Source organism: Ornithorhynchus anatinus, chromosome 16, assembly GCF_004115215.2.
Source record: "Ornithorhynchus anatinus isolate Pmale09 chromosome 16, mOrnAna1.pri.v4, whole genome shotgun sequence".
Classification (NCBI taxonomy): Eukaryota; Metazoa; Chordata; class Mammalia; order Monotremata; family Ornithorhynchidae; genus Ornithorhynchus; species Ornithorhynchus anatinus.
In genome coordinates, this window is record NC_041743.1 from 6,816,555 (window position 1) to 6,836,628 (window position 20,074).

At 48.3% G+C, this 20,074-nt stretch overlaps 1 protein-coding gene across 3 annotated transcripts in view; it reads left to right on the forward strand.

Annotated features, from left to right (window-relative positions):
• Positions 1 to 20,074, forward strand: part of TNN (tenascin N) — a 54,840-nt gene that overhangs the window by 18,789 nt on the left and 15,977 nt on the right. For 2 of the 3 annotated variants that reach the window (XM_029080690.2, XM_001515309.5), the window contains 11 exons: positions 656 to 1,097; positions 1,764 to 2,138; positions 2,894 to 3,157; positions 4,591 to 4,794; positions 6,250 to 6,339; positions 13,137 to 13,400; positions 15,105 to 15,368; positions 15,825 to 16,088; positions 16,887 to 17,150; positions 17,771 to 18,034; positions 19,332 to 19,595. In XM_029080690.2, coding sequence (XP_028936523.1) covers positions 680 to 1,097; positions 1,764 to 2,138; positions 2,894 to 3,157; positions 4,591 to 4,794; positions 6,250 to 6,339; positions 13,137 to 13,400; positions 15,105 to 15,368; positions 15,825 to 16,088; positions 16,887 to 17,150; positions 17,771 to 18,034; positions 19,332 to 19,595 — 2,935 coding nt within the window. In that variant the 5' untranslated portion in view covers positions 656 to 679. The remainder of the gene's footprint in view (positions 1 to 655; positions 1,098 to 1,763; positions 2,139 to 2,893; positions 3,158 to 4,590; positions 4,795 to 6,249; positions 6,340 to 13,136; positions 13,401 to 15,104; positions 15,369 to 15,824; positions 16,089 to 16,886; positions 17,151 to 17,770; positions 18,035 to 19,331; positions 19,596 to 20,074) is intronic. The other variant, XM_039914347.1, reaches the window with a different exon arrangement.

Here is a 20,074-nt window from a genome sequence, read left to right on the forward strand (position 1 = left end):
GGGGAGCAGACCCTTCAGTGCCAGGGCATATCTGCCTGCTGCTTTCTGTTTAAAAACTGTGGCCTCGTGGAAAGAAGCCCCAGCTTGGGAGCCGGAGGACCTGAGTTCTGATCCAGCCCCACCACTTGCCTGCTGTGTGAGCTTGGGCAAATCACTTCTCTGGGCCTGTTTCCTCATTTGTAAAATGAGGATTCAATGCCTGCCCTTCCTCCTTCCTACACTGTGATCCCCACGTGGGACAGGGACTGTGTCCCCCTGATTAGCTTGTATCTACTCTGTGCATTTGGGATTCACTTTATGTACATATGTATGAATTATATATTATATAATATAAATCATTTATATTAGTATCCATCTCCCCCTCTAGACTCTAAGCTCATTGTGGGAAGAGAACATATCTGCCAATTCTGTTGGCTACCAGGCAGTTAGTACAGAGGTCTGTGCAGAGCAGGGCTCATTAAGTGCCACTGATTTATTTGATGCCCCAGAGCTTAGTACAGTGCTTTGTATATTGTAAGTGCTTAACAATTTTTTTATATTATCCTCATCCCCATCTCTGTGGGGGGGTCTCTTCGAATTTTTCGGCTAAACTGGGCTTTTTCAGGGCTATTGCTAGGTCATGGCTTTCTCTTCTTTTGTATCCTTTCTCTCTAAGGGACTTCTCCGCTTCACCCCAAGGATGCACAGGATGGGCTTCCAGGGAAGACTTTGCTGTGCCTTGGGGCTCCTGCTCTGCTTTGTCGTACCCAAGGCAGCTCCCAAGCCTCCCGGGGCCCCACCCAACTGTAGCACCAAGGAGCAACAGGTCACATTCAGCCACACCTATAGGATCGATGTGCCCAAGGCCACCCAGGTCCAAGTGGAGGCTGACCCACCACCCCTCGGAGACCAGGGGACTGCTCTGATCGACCCCGGGGAGGCCGGCGAGGAGCAGAATATCATTTTCCGACACAACATCCGCCTGCAGGCCCCAAAGGCAGACTGCGAAGTGGCGGGCAGCCTGCAGGACTTACTGGCGCGAGTGAAGAAACTGGAGGATGAGGTAGCAGAACTCAAGGACAAATGCAGCCCTCAGAACTGCTGTAGTGGAGCTCAAGGTGCATACTGATCTTGCCCTTTTATGGTTCCCACAGTTAGAAAACGTTGTTTTCCAAGTTGAGTTTGTTTTTAACCGGAGCCTGGTTAATCCCCCCTAAACCATGTAGTCTTCCCCCTGGATAATGAAGAGTTGGCTCTCCAGGGCCTCTCACTGGATTCCCTGAAGTGCTTTCTGATGTCTGTCTATTAGTGACACACCATAAGGGGAATCCATCCACTCAGCCCGGCCCAGCCGGGAGAATTGGATCCACTGGACGTTACCAGGTTTTTCCTGTTGACTTTTCCAGAGAAGCAGTGCAATTGAACAAAATGACTTTGGAGCCCAGGAACCTGAAATCTAGTCCCAAATCCATCACCGGAGAAGACAGTCCCCTGTCCCCACCTCTCACCTATGGTTAGGAATGATTTACTTTCTAGACAACATCTTATCCATAACCCGACTCTTAGAGATGGAAAAGATCTCAAGAAATTCATTCCCTTTTCTTCAGGCAATTTGGACCCTAAATGGATTTGGTGAAGTGGATTTTATCCTTCAAGATTAGTGACATTCCTCCACCCCGACACACACACACTCACACTCGCCAAAGACACTGTTATTCTCATTCTGCCTGTTTCTCTTCTTGTGGTTCTGCCCCTCTCTTTGTCCCCTATTCCCGTCTGCCCAGGGCTCAGCGGTCACTGCAGCGGCCATGGGACTTTCATACCCCAGACTTGCAGCTGCCAGTGTGACGTGGGCTGGGGAGGCCCCGACTGCTCCCTTCCCAGCTGCCCCGGAGCCTGCAGTGGCCACGGGCGCTGCGTGGACGGCCAGTGCATTTGTGACGAGCCCTACGTCGGGGAGGACTGTGGCTACCTGCCCTGCCCCGAGAACTGCAGCGGGAATGGGGTGTGCGTGCGAGGCGTCTGCCAGTGCCATGAGGACTTCACATCCGAGGACTGCAGCGAGAAGCGATGCCCCAATGACTGTAGTGGGCACGGCTTCTGCGATACCGGAGAATGCTACTGCGAGGAGGGCTTCACCAGTCTGGACTGCTCCGAGGGTGAGACACACCTTGGCTCCAGTCCCATCTCCTCTGTCCCTTCTTTTTCCTTCCCTTTTCTGTCTTCCCTTCCCTCCCTTCCCTCCTCTTCACTTTCCTTTCTCAATGGAACTTGGATCTGAACACCCTGGCACAGTTCTAAGGCAGGAACCCTCTCAGCACTCCTGTTTCCAAACCCCACTGCCCTCAGGTCCTAGGGGAATCCATTTCAGATGGTTTCTCACTGAAAAAGCGTGGTTAGTGGAAAGAGGAAAGTGGGACGGTCTGAAGAGGGTGTGACGTTCTGAAGAGGCTGCGTCCATGGAGTCCCTATGGGGCGGAAAAAACTCGACAGCATTTGAAGAAGGAAAGAAATGGAAAGAACACGGGCCTGGGAGTCAGAGGATCTGGGCGGGGGGTGGTCTAATCCTGGCTCTGCCATTTGTCTGTGTGACCTTGGGCGAGTCACTGAATTTGTCGGTGCCTCAGTTCCCTCATCTGCCAAATGGGGGTTCAATACCTGTTCTCCTTCCTATTTAGAATGTGAGCCCCACGTGGGACCTGATTGTCTTATATCTACCCCAGCACTTAGTACAGTGCTTAGCACATAGTAAGCACTTAACATAAACCACAATTATTAATTATTTTAAAAGTCTATCCCCTCCACCCCCTGCCCCTGCCGAGGATAAACTGGGAGCCTGCTTCTCTGGGACCCGGTGGTCAAGTCAAGTTTCTGAAGAGTGTTTTTTCCCCTCCCTTTTCCTTTCCTTTTACAGTTCTTGCTCCACAGAGACTGCAGCTACTCAAGAGCACAGAGGACTCTCTGCTTGTAAACTGGGATCGGGTGATGGACGTGGACCATTACCTGCTCAGCTACTATCCGATGGGGCTGGAGCCCTCTGTGAAGCAGATCCACGTCGCCAAAGATCAGCTCAGCTATGAGATCCTGGGCCTGCTCCCCAGCACCAAGTACATAGTCACCCTACGCAATGTGAAGAAAGGGCTTTCTAGCAACCCACAGCATCTGCTGGCTACCACAGGTAGGAGGGTTGGATCGACTCCTTGGGAGCATTTCTGGGGAAAGGCCTAATGGAGCGATGGAGATGAGAATTGGACTCCAGTGGGTTGGAGGTGGCAGCGGGTAACTTTTGTTCTTATTTGGTCTCCCCCATCACCCCCCAATAACATAGTTAACCTGTCTTCCCCCAGTACTCCTACCCTTCCATCGGGGCCCTGCTGGACTAAACACTCCCCTCTTGACAGCATTGAGGAAACAGGGAAATTTTAAAAGGGGATCCAGGAGACTTTGGGAATCTACTTCTGATTTGAAAGGTTGAGCAGCTCTTTTCTTGGAAGAAGCCCCCAAAAAGCCACATTCCAGATACTTAAAACATGGGCCCTTCCCTACTTCCCCCAGCTACTGTGCCCTTCCTTTCCTCTACACTTCTGGATTCAATTCTGCAGAGCGACAGGGATTTTAGTAGTCGTCATAATAATAACTGTGGTGTTGTTAAATACTTACTGTGTGCCAAGCACTGTACTAAACACTGAGGTAGATACAAGATAATTAGGTCAGGGACAGTCCCAACCCCACATTGACTCTCCAATATACAGGTGGCAAAACAGAAGCGTTAAGTGACTTGTCCATGGTCACCCAGCAGGCCAGTAGCACAGCCTAAATTGGAATCAAGATCCCCTGAGTCCAAGACCTGTGCTCTTGCCACGAGGCCACGCTGCTTCTCAGTGTGGGCTGAATGTCTGAGTCCAAAGAAATCTGTCCCAGGGCAGCAGGCCCCTGCTGATATATCCCAGGATGGCAGAGAGCCTAACAGCATGGTCGGGTGGGAGAAAGCAACATTGATATCTGGACTGTAAGCTCGTTATGGTAGGGAACATGTCCTCTATTTCTGGTGTATTGTACTCTCCCAAGAACTTAGTACAGTCCTTGGCCCATAGTAAGTGCTCAGTAAATACCATCGATTGATCTGGAGAATTGAAAGCTTACTGTGTGCAGAGCACTGTACTAAGCACTCGGGAGAGTATACTACAACAATATAATAGACACATTCCTTGCACCCAACAGCTTCCCTAGGGCAGGAATCATATCGACTAACTCTACTATAATTTACTATTTGCGGAACGCTACACCAAGGCTTGGAAGAGTACAATACAACAGAATTAGGAGATGGGTTTTCTGCCCATAGCGAGCTTAAGTACAGTCATTGGTACTGTGTGCGGAGGACTGTACTAAGCCCTTGGGAGAGTACAATACAATGGAGTCAGTAGACACCTTCCCTGCCTAAAATGAGCTTACAGTCTAGAAAGAGAGATAGATATTAATATAAATAAATTATGGATGTGTACAGAAGTGCTGTGGGGCTGAATTTGGGGTGAATATCAAGTGCTTAGAACTAGTAAATGGCTGAAGGGAAATCCGCTCACGTCTCTGCTTCCTATTCATTCCCCTTCCCAGACCTGGCCATGATTGGCACCGCCTGGGTGACGGATGAAACGGAAACCTCTCTGGAAGTGGAGTGGGAGAACCCCCCGACGGATGTGGATTACTACAAGCTGAAGTTCGGTCCCCTCCTTGGGCAGGAGGTGGAAGAGGAGGAGGAGGAGAAGGAAGTGACGGTACCCAAGAGCAATGACCCCAAGAGCAGATATGATCTCACGGGTAAGGGCCTTCTCCTGCTCAGGTGAATGGGTCCTTTATTCAGTTTGGCCAAGCACTTAGCATGGGAGCTGAGGGGAGAATGGCAGAGGCTGGTATTGGAGTTTTCTGACTGGAGAAAGCAGTTCTGAAAATTTCCCTCTCTTCCAAGGTTGAAAGGAACTGATATGGGGCCAGATCCCTGTGGGAGTTCTTGAGCCCTGAGCTGGACCCCACTCTGACATTTGTCTGACTTTGTGAGAATTCCAGGTCTCAAACCCCCTGGAAAAAGGTCTCAAGTCTGAGATCTGCTTCCAAAAGACCCAACCGTCTTCGGTTCTGCCTTAATATGGCAGCGGCCCTAAGTGGCTGGAGGGGTTGGGAAAAATCTTCTGCGCGAAGTTGGGTCATTGGCATGTGCGACTGAAATTTTTCCACCGTCCCATCAACTCCTCGGGCAGGAGAAGGCCGAAGTAGGGGCGGCAGTGGTTCTGTGTGAGAGGCTGGGATGGAGCATCCAGGCCTAAAGGCGCCACCCTGCACCCGATGATCGGGTGTCTCCTCTCCCTGCCCAGCATTAAGACAGCATCCCTGCCAAGCTGCCAGCCCAGGAGAGAAGTAGGTGTTCGCATTTTGCTCGCAGCTCGTGAGTTTTAATGTCTCCTTGACTTCCTTATGGGCAGGACAGCATATCTTGCTACTGTTGTATTCTCCCCCATATAATGGAATTTAAGTACTAATTGTGGGCTAAGTGCTGGGGTAGATGCAATTCAGTCGGATACAGTCCCCATGCCACTTGGAACTCATAGTCTAAGGGGTAAAAAAAAAAATGAGGTCCTACTGAGATATGACCTCGGATTGTTGGAGTCTAAAGTTCTAACTTCTGCAACATGATTTTGTACAGGGAGGTGCTTGGTAATCAATACCAGCATTATTATATGCCATTGATTGAATGATTTCTGGGGAAAGTGTGTGTGTGTGTGTGTGTGTAGGGAAGGGGAGAGTTTTATTATCATTCAATTTGCCATCCAAAAGGCCCTGTCAGCCAGGCTGCTCCTCCTGGAGTGTCAGCCTGGTCCAAAGCCAAAATGTTTTACCTAGAAAAGATTTCAGGTCCTGGAAAACATCTTCCAACTGCGACCACATCTGGCTTCCCACATAGTTGGGAAACATTATGGCCCCCTATCAGAGGAGGAAATTCCAGCTGCCTCCCCCAGAAAGGGGATTATTTCTTAAATGACGTTGGGGTCAAAATGCCTGGCTGCCCTCCAGAGGCAGAGTCTTCAGAGGCCTCCCCGTTGGAACTACGGCAGATGGCACCCGCCCCCCTACTTGGCAGTCGTGTGATGTCTGAAGCAGAAGCCTCAGCACCTCAAAGGTTCCCAGTAGAAGGGAATCCCAGAGAAAAGGGCCGCGTCACCATTCTTAGCCAAAACTGAAAACCAATTACTGCCGCTGCCCCCCATGGTGTCTTTACAGGTTTGCAGCCCGGTAGAGAGTACAAGATCACTGTCGTACCCATGAGAGGAGGGTTAGAGGGGAAATCCATTTCCTTGAATGGCAGGACAGGTAAGGACCACTTTATTCCGCTCTTGAACTTCCAATTTGTTTGAATTTTAATGTTCCTCTCTGCTGCTTTCCTTCCCTGGATAAAGTGTTCTCTTTCCTGTGAACTGAGAGAGACTGGGTTATGAAAAAATGTAAGGGATCTATCGCTTGGGGTGCTGCAAATCAGGGCCAAATGTTAACACTAACAGTAGGTTCAAAGTTTTCACAATCAAGTGGACAAAGTCAACTGCTGATATGTTGGTGTCTTTAAAAAAGAGAAAAATGGCACTTCTACCTAATTAAGGATTTCTGTCCAGTATGGTTTTAAGTCACTCATCTGCCTGGAGTTAGAGGACTGGACTCGTGCCAGTTCTAAGATTCCACCATTCTATGATCAGCTCACTAATTAGAATCTAACAGAAGTGAAAGAGAACATCCTCTCACCTTTCCTCTCCACCCAAACGGCTACCTTACTATTACGGGCTCTCGTTATATCCCGGCTAGACTACTGTGTCAGCCTTCTCTCTGACCTCCCTTCCTCCTCTCTCGCCCCGCTCCGGTCTATTCTTCACTCCATTGCCCGGCTCATCTTCCTGCAGAAACGATCTGGGCATGTCACTCCCCTTCTTAAACAACTCCAGTGGTTGCCTATCGACCTCCGCTCCAAACAAAAACTCCTCACTCTAGGCTTCGAGGCTCTCCATCACCTTGCCCCTTCCTACCTCTCCTCCCTTCTCTCTTTCTACCGCCCACCCCGCACGCTCCGCTCCTCTGCCGCCCACCTCCTCGCCGTCCCTCGGTCTCACCTATCCCGCCGTCGACCCCTGGGTCACGTCCTCCCGTGGTCCTGGAACGCCCTCCCTCCTCACCTCCGCCAAACTGATTCTCTTTCCCTCTTCAAAACCTTACTTAAAAATCACCTCCTCCAAGAGGCGTTCCCAGACTGAGCTCCTCTTCCCCCTCTACTCCCTCTGCCATCCCCCCTTTACCTCTCCGCAGCTTAAGCCTCATTTTCCCCTTTTCCCTCTGCTCCTCCACCTCTCCCTTCCCATCCCCACAGCACTGTACTTGTCCGCTCAACTGTATATATTTTCGTTACCCTATTTATTTTGTTAATGAATTGTACATCGCCTTGATTCTATTTAGTTGCCATTGTTTTTACGAGATGTTCTTCCCCTTGACGCTGTTTAGTGCCATTGTTCTCATCTGTCCGTCTCCCCCGATTAGACTGTAAGCCCGTCAAACGGCAGGGACTGTCTCTATCTGTTGCCGACTTGTTCATTCCAAGCGCTTAGTACAGTGCTCTGCACATAGTAAGCGCTCAATAAATACTATTGAATGAATGAATGAAACCTTTTCACCAGTGTGGAGGCCTCCCTTAGGATTTTCCTGAGCACCACCACCTAGACCTGTGAAACAGTTTAAGGTGGGAAGGATAGGGAGAGAAGAGGTGGCATGAGGATATTTGCAGGTGATTAACATGTATGAAGACAGAAAACAAGCCGCCCGATGCTGCAGGTCGGTCACCGGGGGTCAAGCAAAATCCTTCCTGGGGTCCTGGTTCCAGTTCAGAAAACGCAACAACATTGAAGGGATGATTGGTGAGGGAGGAGTTACGGCTTCTGGGAATCTCTGCTCCACTGAATGATGCTTGAGGCACAAGATTTTGCCTTTATTCTGGAACACTATGCTGTAGGGCGGTGGAGGTGAGGAAGAAGACTCCTCAATTGGGGTCACACTCAAGAGTGCCCTGTTCTCTTTGCTGACAGTCAATGAGAAAACCAGACAATTAGCCACCTTCTTGCCACTCTGAGCCCGAAGCCTTCAATTGAAAATACTCTCCTTTGGGACCAGACAGTTACTGCAGCAAAGAGGACAGGAGGAGATCAGAGTGTTTTGGGGTTGTTTTGTTTGTTTTTGTTCTTTTTGGTATTTGTAAAGTGCTTACAATGTGCCCGGCACTGTACTAACTGCTGGGGTACATCCAAGGTAATCAGGCTGGGCACAATGCATGTTCACATGGGGGCTCACCGTCTTAATCCCCATTTTGCAAATGAGGTAAATGAGGCACAGGGAAATTAAATGACTTACCCAAGGTAACCCAGCAGACGAGTGGCAGAGCTGGGATTGAGAGCACTGTGGGAGATAGTTTCTTGAGTACCTAAATCCTATATAATTTGAGAGGGAGCCAGCATTGCACTTACAACCCGAGTGGTATATAGTGTGAGAAGCCTGTGTGGACAGACTGGATGAAAGATTGTATTGGTTGTGGTGACGCGATTGTAGTTTTCTGCAGGAGGCTGAATCAGGGTTAGGTATATACTAGCTCTAAAAGTAGAATAAAAATCTTTAGTTGAATCTGTGTACTAATGGGATTGCATTCCATGTCAAGATAAACAAAGGACCGAAGCGGATCAGAACACGAGAAATATAGTCCCAAAGTGGCAGGCCTCTCAGCAAATGTCCTCAAACTAGAGAGGGAAAATAAATTAGAATCCGAGAAGCAGCCGTAAACAATGATGAGTAACAAATTATCCAATCAAGGTATTTTTCCAGTTATCCAGCAGAATTAATGGGAGGAGAGAGAGAGAAATGTGGTTGTTGGTTCCCACCCACTGACATTCTCAGGCTGCAGTTGAGCGGGGCTGGAAGATAAGGCAGGGTACGCCTCACTGCTGGCCTAAGCTCCTTGAAGCAAGTGGCATAAATTTGTTAGAATTCTTGGGGACTGGAAAAGCTGTAGCATTTTCCCCCAGAACCTTCCAAGTTCTTTGTACTAGTCACTTTGGGTTTTCTCAGAAACTTGAGTGGGCTTATTCATTAAAAAAAAAAATGAAGCTTCCCACCATTTTGAATTTGGGGAAGGTGAAATAGGAAGGAAAAACTCAGCCCAACAAAGCCTTTTTTAGCTCTGGAGGCTGTAAACCTTTTCTCAGTAGCAGGGAACCTTTATGAGAAATCAGGAAATCTGTTCTTGAAATGTCTCCCTGCTCCTTGGCGAATTCCAAATTTGTTTGCCACGGATCCAATGTCATCTCCTTCTCAGTTTCTAAGTGATTGGCCTCAGGTAACGAGCCAGTAAAAGTCTTCTAACCTTTCAGAATCTAGTGGCAATAAAATATCAACTTGCTCAGGAAGTCTTTAACTTGGTGCATTGACTGCATTTTTCTTATCTGGCTATCCACAAACCATCAGCCAGGAAACGGTGTTTGGGTACCACTGCATCCTCCCTCAAGCCAGCTCTCTCGTATGTCTAGCACTGTTGTACTGCTTCCTGAAGATGATGTTTCTGAGAAACGGTGTTTTTTCTTTTTGGCCCTTTTTCCCCAGAAAAGCTAAAAGCCACCCATCTTGATCTTTAAATTGCACAGTCTGTGCAAGAGGCCTAGTGCCCAAGGGGACATTCAGCTAACATTTTTCTCCTGACATTTTCCTGGGTTGGATTTTTGTTCCAGCCTATGAAAGCCACTGGTTATTGGGTGCTCCCCACAAGGGAAAGCACTTGATGGGTGTGGGCTTCAGCGGTGTGGCTTAGTGGGAAGTTCATGGGCCTGGGAGTCAGAAGGACATGGGCTCTAATCCTGGCCCTGCCATTTGTCTGCTGTGTGACCTTGGACAAGTCACTTAACTTCTCTGTGCCTTAGTTCCCTCATCTAAGAAATGGAGATAAAGATGGTGAGCCCCATTAGAGGCAGGGACTGTGTCCAACCTGATAAGCTTGTATTTACCCAGTGCTTAGTACAGTGCCTGGAGCATAGAAAGCACTTAACAAATACAATAAAATAAAATTTTAAAAATGACAGGTCAGGCGCAGTCCCTGTCCCACAAGGGGCTCAGAGTTTTAGGTTTTACACCGGATTTTACAAAACTGGAGCCATCTAAAATCAAGTGTACGTAGTCAATCAGCTCCTTATAGGCAGGGAACATATTTACTAATTCTGTTGTACTGTAGTCTCCCAAGTGCCTAGAACAGTGCTATGCACATAGTAAGCTCTCTCTCTTTTGGAGCAGAAGCTTCATATGGATCATGAGGCAAGATCGTGTTGCAAAAGCAAACAAAAGAAGGCCCTCCAAACACATGATTAAAATCCATGACAGCACAACAAAGGGGACAGCTTTTGTTGAGCACTCAGGGTTGAGGGTCCCACACTGCCTTTTTCAGCCACACACGCCCCCAGAGATGGAGTTCACGGTCAATGGTGCCTCCTTTTAAAGATGGAAGACAACCAGACCTCTTCAGAGGAAATGCAGAACGGTTCCTCAAGGCAGAGCCCCCAGAACTGGAGAGTGGGCAGGGAACTTGTGTTGCTGTTCCTGCAGAGTTGGGAGCTTGAGGACCCTTAACATTAAACGGTGGTAAAGGATGCATCGGGTGACAACCACTCTCTTCTTGGGCACCAAATTGCGGGCCTCGTAGTCTCCACGTAGTCTCCAGTGACTAGGAAACCATAGGGCTCCCCTCCCTTCCCCGCAGAGGGAGTGGAAGTAGCGGGAAACCTGTCTGGGCTGCAGTCTGGCCTGCAGCTGTTCTTCATCTGTGTGTTGGCCAGGAGCCCTGAGCTACCGAAAGCCTTGGATCTGGAATGGAAATGTTGTCTAATCCTTCCCACAACTTTTTCTGTTAGAGATCTGGGTGGCTTTATGCCGGGAGCTCCCCTCTTCTCCCTGCCGCTCCCATTTTCCTCTTTGTCTCCTCAGGTTCTCCCTTGCATCTGACTCCCTCCCAGGAGCAGGGAATGGGGGCGGGAGGGGGAGGTTACCACACCGGTAGCAGGCCTCCCCCTGCAGTCATCAGCAGATTAGATTGGGAGTGAGAGCCCATTTTCCTTCCTCGCAGCAGCAGCAACAATTGAAGATCATTTTCCTCCCCCTTTCCCAAGATCCCTGCTCTTCCTTCTGTCCTGTGGGTTGGGCATCAGGCCTTTTTGGACTGTGCCTGAATCTCCCCTTCCAGCCCCAGCCAATGGAGTTGAATCACCCAGCTGACACAGACAGCCATCTTGCCAAGAAAAGAGGCCACAGTACTACAGGGGCTGAGCTGTGTGGCCTGCCAGCTACCACACAGTGCTCACCGGTTTGTGGATGTAGGGCGAGAGACCCTCCTGGGACACCGAGCTCTACAGATGTGGTCCATCGTGTGTCGCAACAACTTTGCAGCGGAGACGGGAGCAGGACATAGAACAGCCAAAGAGGCCATTTTCTCTCTTATTCTCCAACTCTCCTTTGCCCCTCTCCCAACTACTCCTCATTCCCTTCTCTCCTTATGGTTTTTCCTGTGCCCAGCTGCCTCATTTATATTCTCTCTCCCCTTTCCATTTTCTCACTCCCTATTCCCTCCATCCGCTAATAAGCACTGAGGTTGGTGCAGTATGAACTGATTGGACACAGTGTCTGTCCCTCATGGGGCTCACAGTCAGAGAGAAAAACAGGTATTGAATCCCTATTTTATAGATGAAGAAACTGAGGCACAGAGAAGTGAAGAGACTTGCCTAAAGTCCTTCAGCAGGCAAGTGGCAGATCCGGGATTAGAACCCAGGTCTCCTGACTCTCAGGCCCATGCTCTTTTCACTAGACCATGGTGTTTTCCACCAGAACCATGTTAAAATAAAACTTCCTGCCTCTGGAGTAAAGAGGAGTGAGGCCCAGAGGAGGTTCTCACCTTTGAGTGGAAGAGAAAGTAGTGGAGGCTCATCCCGTCCACATAACACCCATTGCTGTTTCTGCCAGCGTGCTTCCGTCCTTGGAAAGTCGGTGGGGAAGTAGAGCTAAGTACATTCCCACCCCCAGCTTTGTTTCTCCCCACTGATGCCTGTTACCTCTAAGCTTGTGCCTGTCCCTTGCTGGTTTAATTGGACCCTTAGTCCTGGTCAAGTGGAAAGAGCACAGACCTGGGTTTTAATCCTGGCTTGCTTTCTGATCTTGGGCAAGTCACTTAACTTCTCTGTCACTCAGTAACCTCATTTGTAAAATGGGGATTAAATCTCCTTCCCTCCAAGCTAGACTCTGAGCTTCAAGTGGGACAGGGACTGTGTCCAACCTGATAAACTTGTATCTAACCCAGCGCTTTGAATGGTGTTGACACATAGTAAACGCTTAACAGATGCCATAAAAAGGTATGCATATTGTTGCGAACAGCTACCATGCTGGAGGACTAGCAGATGGCAATATAATTCCCATCTATCTATAAGGTTCTAGAGATAGTCCTTGGCAGTGGTGATTTTCTCTGGGCTTGCTAGTAGTGAACCACTGAGCCGAAAATCGTTGTGGTTGTCGTTGATGAACCTGAGAGACAAGAAAAGGTCCAGTAAAGGGCAACCAAAGTGATCCAGGTAATGGAAAAGGTCGATGAAGAGATCGACTGAAAGAGTTAGGACTCTTCAGATTGGAAGATGTAAATTGAGAGGAGACCGGAGTGAAGTCTACCAAAATGTGAAGGGTGTGGTCAGGTAGAAAACAAGATCCCCAGCAATGGAAGGAAGGGGCACTCACAAAGGGTTGAGGGTGTAGGTTCAAAATGAAAGAACTACTTCACACAGCCTCTGGAATTGGTTAGCATAGGAAATTGTGCAGGCCAACAATAATAAGTTCAAGAGGAATGTGAATAAATTCAGGCAGGGAAAAGGTAGGGTGCTGAGACGGGGACTTCCCAATTTGATGTCCAGAAGGGCAACCATCACACAATTTTTTGAGATAACCTGTTGCCACTGTCGGGGACACAATAGTTACCGGATGGACCATTGACCTGACCTGGTAATGGCTACGCTTGTGTTATCTCCTACTGATTTCAGTAACACCTGTGACACCTCTCTTTCTGGAAGGTATCGACAGCCCAACTAACCTGGTGACCGATCGAGTAACTGAGGACACAGCCATCGTCTCCTGGGACGTGGTCCAGGCACCCATAGACAGGTATGTCGTGCGCTACGCCTCTGCCGACGGGGAGACCAGGGACATCCCAGTGGCAAAGGACCAGAGCACCACCACCCTGACGGACCTGAAACCAGGCGCGGAGTACTCTGTCTACGTTTGGGCCGAGAAGGGGAACCAGGAGAGCAAGAAAGCCAACACAAAAGCCGAGACAGGTAAGGAGGGGAGGACAAGGGGGGCTGGAGATGGAGAGATGATATTCATCGGGAAAGGGACTGATCGAGTTAGCGAGATGTGTTCAGCTGGTAACAACTGGAACTTAAATTCCTAAACACTTATCTGGGGCCTCTTTTCTGTAGGAAATGAGGGAATTCTGGTACCTCCATTCATGGGGGAGATGATAGCACAAACAAGTTCTTAATAAATAGCAGTAACAAAGGCAAGGGTGTTAAAAGAAGTAGTTGTTTTTTTTTCCTGCCCCTACCACCAATGACCCAGACCATACCATTGAGTGAATGAAACAATTATTCCAACGCAATGGTAGGTATACCAGATTATGGGCCTGAACACTTCATTTTAGTTATGTTTTGTTGGAAATTCCCCCAGTGGTACTAATAGGACTCTGAGAAGCACTGATTTAGACTCATCTATGCGGAGAGAAATCCACTTAAAGTAGTTCCATCCGTAAGTTCCCCAGGTCCCTAAATTACTTGTGACAAGCAAATTAATGTTTCACAGGAAGAATAATCTGGTGCTTTGCCTTCCGAGATTGTATTTCCTCCCCAGGAACCTGGAGGCACACAGTTAACTGAAGCAGAACCGGCTCACAGAGCACTCTGCTTCAAACTAGGACGTGGAGAAACTAGGTGACGAAGGCCAAAGCCACTCTTAGGAAAGACAGTTTGAGTACAGAGCTCTTACGGTGGAAACTGGATCTTGAGCTCTTCTGAAAAATCCCTTTTTTAATTTTGTGGTTTTAAATCACTGTTGGAATTTTCAGATATCACATCTAAACCTTTAATCCACACTGTTCTTAGCATATAATAGGCTCAGAAATGTATCTGGATCATCGTGCCCCTGGCTTTATCCTCTAGCTTTTTTAGGAAGTGCAGAGTAGGAAGGAGTAAGCTACATTACACCACCAGCCTCCCTGTTCCAGAAGTCACAGTGTCATTCAGGACTTCCCGCTGCCTTTCAATTCTCACATTCAATCTTCTGCTGAGTCTGGCTGGTGTCCTAAATGTAATAATAATAATTACTGTTATGGTATTTGTTATACATTTACTATGTGCCAAGCAATGTTCTAAGTGCTGGGTTAGTTACACGTTAATCAGGTCATATACAGTCCCAGTCCCACGAGGGGCTCACAGTCTAAGTAGGAAGGAGAACAGGTTTTGAAAGGAAAATGAGGCACAGAGACGTTAAGTGACTTGGGAGGTCACATAGCAGGCAAGAGAAAGAGCAGGGATTAGAACCCAGGACTTCTGACTCCCAGGCCCATGGTCTCTTTCCAAAGCCTCCCCACATCCAGCAGATCCTGGCTCTCTCTCTTTTCAAAGCACTTCTGAAAGCCCACCTCCTCCATCAAGCCTTCCCCAAGAAGTTCCCATACTGCAAGTTGTAAAAACCTACACTTCCAGGTGCCTTCAGCTGTCTTGTACTTATATGTTTCCATCCTCAGCTCTTTAATGTATTGGTTTGTTCAACGGTAGATTCAATTATTTAGTTTGACTATTCTATTTTTGGATCTGTTTTCCCCAGGAGAGCATAACCTCCTTGTGTGTTGGGGGTGGGCAGGTGGGAACATGTCCCTTCTCTGTTTCGTACTTCCCAAGCCATTAGTACAATGCATTGCACCCAGGGGGTACTCAACAACTACAGTTACTATTACTCGGTTCTTTCCAAATTCTCTTTCAAAGATATTGACAGTCCAGCCAATGTGGTGACAGAGCGAGTGACTGAAGATACAGCCATCATTTCCTGGGACAGAGTCCAGGCTCCCATAGACAGATACATGTTGCGTTACACCACGGCCGATGGAGAGACCAAGGACATCCCCGTGGTGAAGGACCAGAGCACCACCACCCTGACAGGCCTGAGACCAGGCGTGGAATATTCCGTCTACGTGTGGGCTGAGAAGGGGACCCAGGAGAGCAAGAAAGCTGACACGAAAGCTGAGACAGGTAACGGGCGGCGGGAAGGGAAACAGCAGAAGATAAAAGGAAAAGAAATTTGTGATGATACAAATCCTTATTCTAATTATCATGTTTGTTAAGCACTTACTACGTGCCAAACACTGTATTAATAGGGTCAGAAATGTATTCAGAGAGTCATACCTCTGGCTTATCCTCCAGCCCTTTAGGAAACACAGGATCAATAAGAGTAAACTTCTTCCCTCCTTGAGAGTGTGAATTCCTCCTTTGGAGTTTTAGAACCCAGAATTAGGGCAAAATGCTTCCCTTTGACCTCTGAGACTGGGAACCAGGGATCACACAAAGAGTTCATTTTGAATGCTTTTTTAAATTGAGGGGAGGGGGCCCGAGTGATAGCTACTAGAAGGTAGACCGAGGGCAGGTTCCTCCCATTGTATTGAAGACGTCAACCTTGCGCCTTTCTTCTCTCCTCATTTTCTCCGTAAGAAATCGATGCCCCTAAAAACCTGGTGACCGATCGAGTGACCGAGAACTCAGCCGTCGTCTCTTGGGACAGAGTCCAGGCCCCCATAGACAGGTACGTCGTGCTCTACACCTCTGCCGATGGGGAGTCCAAGGAGGTCCCCGTTGCGAAGGACCAGATCTCCACCACTCTGACGGGCCTGAGACCAGGCGAGGAGTACTCCGTCTCCGTGTGGGCTGAGAAGGGGACCCAGGAGAGCAAGAAAGCTGACACGAAAGCTGAGACAGGTAATCTATGGGACTGGGATTCCCCGTGATAGGGACAAGCTAGTTTAATACTGGAGATTTCCTCTTATTTGCAATCAGAGAACTGTACTGGAATCTGAAGTTGGACTAGAAGTGGGAATTGGAAGTCATTAGTTCCCCCTAAAAATGCAGTAGGGTCCTGCTCATTCTATGGCTATGCTGAAGCTCTGAACACTTCTTTTCCTGTTAGAACATAAGTGGCATTTCAATCGGTCAGAGCCTGCCATGGACTCTAGGTATTGATCCCTATTTAAGACCATTTCAGATCCGAAACAAAATACTGTACAGTAAGCTTTTGGCGGGCAGGGAAGGTATTTATCAACTCTGTTGTATTGTGCTCTCCCAAGCGCTTGGTACAGTGCTCTGCACACAGTAAGTGCCCAGTAAATACCATTGATGGAGAAGAAGATTGAGTATTGAGTTTTCCTAGGAAAGGAACCCTAAAATTCCTGCAAAAGGGAACGAGGAAGCCCTGGTGGAGATGTCCCAAACTGCATTTTAGGCGACACACAGGCTATTCTTCAGGAGATGAGGAGCTGGAAATCCTCCTGGGAGACTTGGGTCCCTAAACTGAAGCAAAGCAATGTGCTTTGACCTCTGAGACTAAGAACCAGTAACCTCTCTGTGAGTTATCTCCAGATGACCAAGGAGAAAACAACATGACCACTGAGCTAAAGGGAAAACACTTGAATGATAGGATCTAGGATCCAACTGTGAATGGATGGAGGCTGCCTCTTTGACTTTGAAATATCTTAATTCATTCCTCATTTGCTTGGGAAGGAATCGACGGCCCTAAAAACCTGGTGACCGATCGAGTGACGGAGAACACAGCCATCGTCTCCTGGGACAGGGTCCAAGCCCCCATAGACAGATATGTCATACGCTACATCTCTGACGATGGGGAGACCAAAGACGTCCCGGTGGCAAAGGAACAGAGCACCATCACTCTGACAGGCCTGAGTCCCGGAGTGGAGTATTCCATCTACTTGTGGGCTGAGAAGGGGACCCAGGAGAGCCAGAAAGCGGACACGAAAGCCGAGACAGGTAACCGGAGAGAAGCAGAAGCTGGAGTTCCTGGTAGTAGGAGCGAACTAGTTTCATGCTAGAGAGTTTCTGGAATTTGACATCTAAGAGCTGTTCTATAATCGGAAATTGGCCTACAAGTGGGAATTGGAAGCCGGAGGCACCCTACTAAAAATGCAAGAAGCTGCATCTCCCAACTTCCAGTCCCGTAATCTTTCCACTGGTCCGTGTTGGTTCATTAGTCAGCCAGTGATATTTATTGAGTGCCTACTGAGTGCACACACTGTGCTAAGCACTCAGGAGAGTATAGCAAAAGGAAGAAACACACGCTCTGACTGGTTTTACATTACCCATTGTCTCGGATGGTTCCCTGGGCCTTTTGTGGGCTGTATTTGGGACTCGTGCTTTGGAGTTAGCTCTCCAAGCACATTAATACAGTGAATTTCACTAAGGGGGGTGTTGATTAAATACCATTTCTGTTACTACTAGCCTCTTTGAGTTCCCTTTAGATGACCATTGTGCTCAAAGGGAGATAGTTTGGGTATTAGCCCCTAGAAAGTACACTAAGGGACCAATGGATGCATGAAGGTTGCCTCCTTGTCTATAAAACATCTTTATTCCTTCCTCATTTTCTCGGGAAGAAATCGATGGCCCTAAAAACCTGGTGACCGATCGAGTGACCGAAAACACGGCCGTCGTCTCCTGGGACAGAGTCCAGGCCCCCATAGACAAGTACATTGTGCGCTACACCTCTGCCGATGGGGAGACCAAGGAGGTGCCCGTCACGAAGGACCAGATCTCCACCACTCTGACGGGCCTGAGACCAGGCGAGGAGTACTCCGTCTCCGTGTGGGCTGAGAAGAGGACCCAGGAGAGCAAAAAAGCTGACACAAAAACTGAGACAGGTAACTGGAGGGAAGAGAAACAGAAGCTAGGATTCTTGGTAGTTGGAATGAACTAGTTTTACGCCGGAAAGTTTCTGGAATTTGACATCTGAGAGTTGTTCTACAATCTGAAGTTGGCCTAGAAGTGAGAATTGGAAGTCATATTCTTCACTCCATGCACCCCAAAATGCAATATTGTGGTGTTGGTTACATGGCTCTGAGGTTCTTAACACCTCCCTTGGCAGAACGTAATAATAATGGTATTTATTAAGTACTTCCTTATGCCAAGCACTGAGCTATGTGCTGGAATAGATAAAATGAAATCTGATCAGACGCAATCCCCAGAAGCAGTGTGGCCTAGCGGATAGACCTCGGGCCCGGGAATCAGAAGGACCTGGGTTCAAATGCCACCCCCTCCACTTTTCATTCATTCATATTTATTGAGTACTTACTGTGTGCAGAGCACTGTACTAAGTGCTTGGGAAGTACAGTGCAGCAGTAAAGAAAGACAATCCATGCCCACAATGGGCTTACAGTCTAGAGGGGGGAGACAAGTATCAATGCTGTGTGACCTTGGGCAAGTTACTTCACTTCTCTGTGCCTCAGTTACCTTATCTATAAAATGGAGATTAAGGCTGTGAGCCCCATGTGGGACAGGGCTGTGTCCGATTAGCTTGTATCTACCCAGAGCTGAACATTGCCTGGCACATAGTAAGGTCTTCACAAATACAATTAAAAAAAAAATCCCTGTCCCACTCGGAACTCACGGTCTAAGAAGAAGGGAGATCAGGTATTAAATCCCCATTTTACAGAGGAGGAAACTGAGGCATAGGCTGAGTGACTTGCTCGAGGTCATACAGCTGACAATTGGCCACCCTGGGGCTAGAAGCTAGGTCTCCCAAATCCCAGTCCTATGATCTTTCTGCTGGGCCATATTGCCTCATTAATCAACCAATCAATGATACTTACTGAGTGCTTACTGATTGCACAGCCCTGTTAAGCGCACAGGAAAAGGTAGCAACAGCAAGAAACACACTCCCTGACTGATTTTGCATTAATCTTGCTCTCCAATTGCTTCCAGAGCCTTTCGTGGGCTGTGGTGGGGCCTTGAGCTTCTGTTGTAGTTTCCCAAGCACATTACCCTCAGTAGGGATTGAATAAATACCAGTGTCTGTGAGCTCCCTGTAGATGATTATTGTGCTAGAAGGGAGGTAGTTTTGGTATTAGTCCCTGGAGCTAAGAGGTTTAACCAGAGGATGGATACAGGGTGCCTCCTTCTCTCGGAAACATCTTTATTCCTTCTTCATTTTTCGGGAAGAAATGGATGGCCCTAAAAACCTGGTGACCGATCGAGTGACGGAGAACACAGCCATCGTCTCCTGGGACAGGGTCCAGGCCCCCATAGACAGGTACGTCGTGCGCTACACCTCTGCCGATGGAGAGACAAAGGAGGTCCCTGTGGCGAAGGACCAGAGCACCATCACCCTGACGGGCCTGAGACCAGGCGTGGAGTACTCCTTCTACGTGTGGGCTGAGAAGGGGACCAAAGAGAGCAAAAGAGCCGACATGAAAGCCGAGACAGGTAATCAAGCTTTATTGAGGTTGTAGAATAGTGTTCTCTGAAAAATGGCCCGGAAAAGATTTCTGGTGGTCCTAGCTGTCCCACTGACTCTCTTCTGGCCTTACTGTACTGCTCTGCTGGCAAAGGGTTCTGTGTCAATTATATTGAGTCTGAGATAGGGAAGGAAAAAACTAAAGAAATTTCACTGTTAGGGGACGGTGATCACAAAGCAGTAATGTGAAGTTTGCTGCAGTGAAAGCAGGGTAGTCTACGTGCAAATTCCCTTGTTGCCCTTGTTGCCCTGTTTGTGCGCTTGACTGTAGTGTGGACACTACTCAAACCTGCTCTCACATAACCTTTGGATCTGGTTGTTAATCTGGATTTTTGCCCCAGAGTGGGACAATCATAAATTCCCTTTACTTGATCACATGATTTCTTTGTGTTTTTCCTGTAAACTTCACAGGTAAAGCTATGTTCTCGGCGAGCCAGCAAAGGCCCCA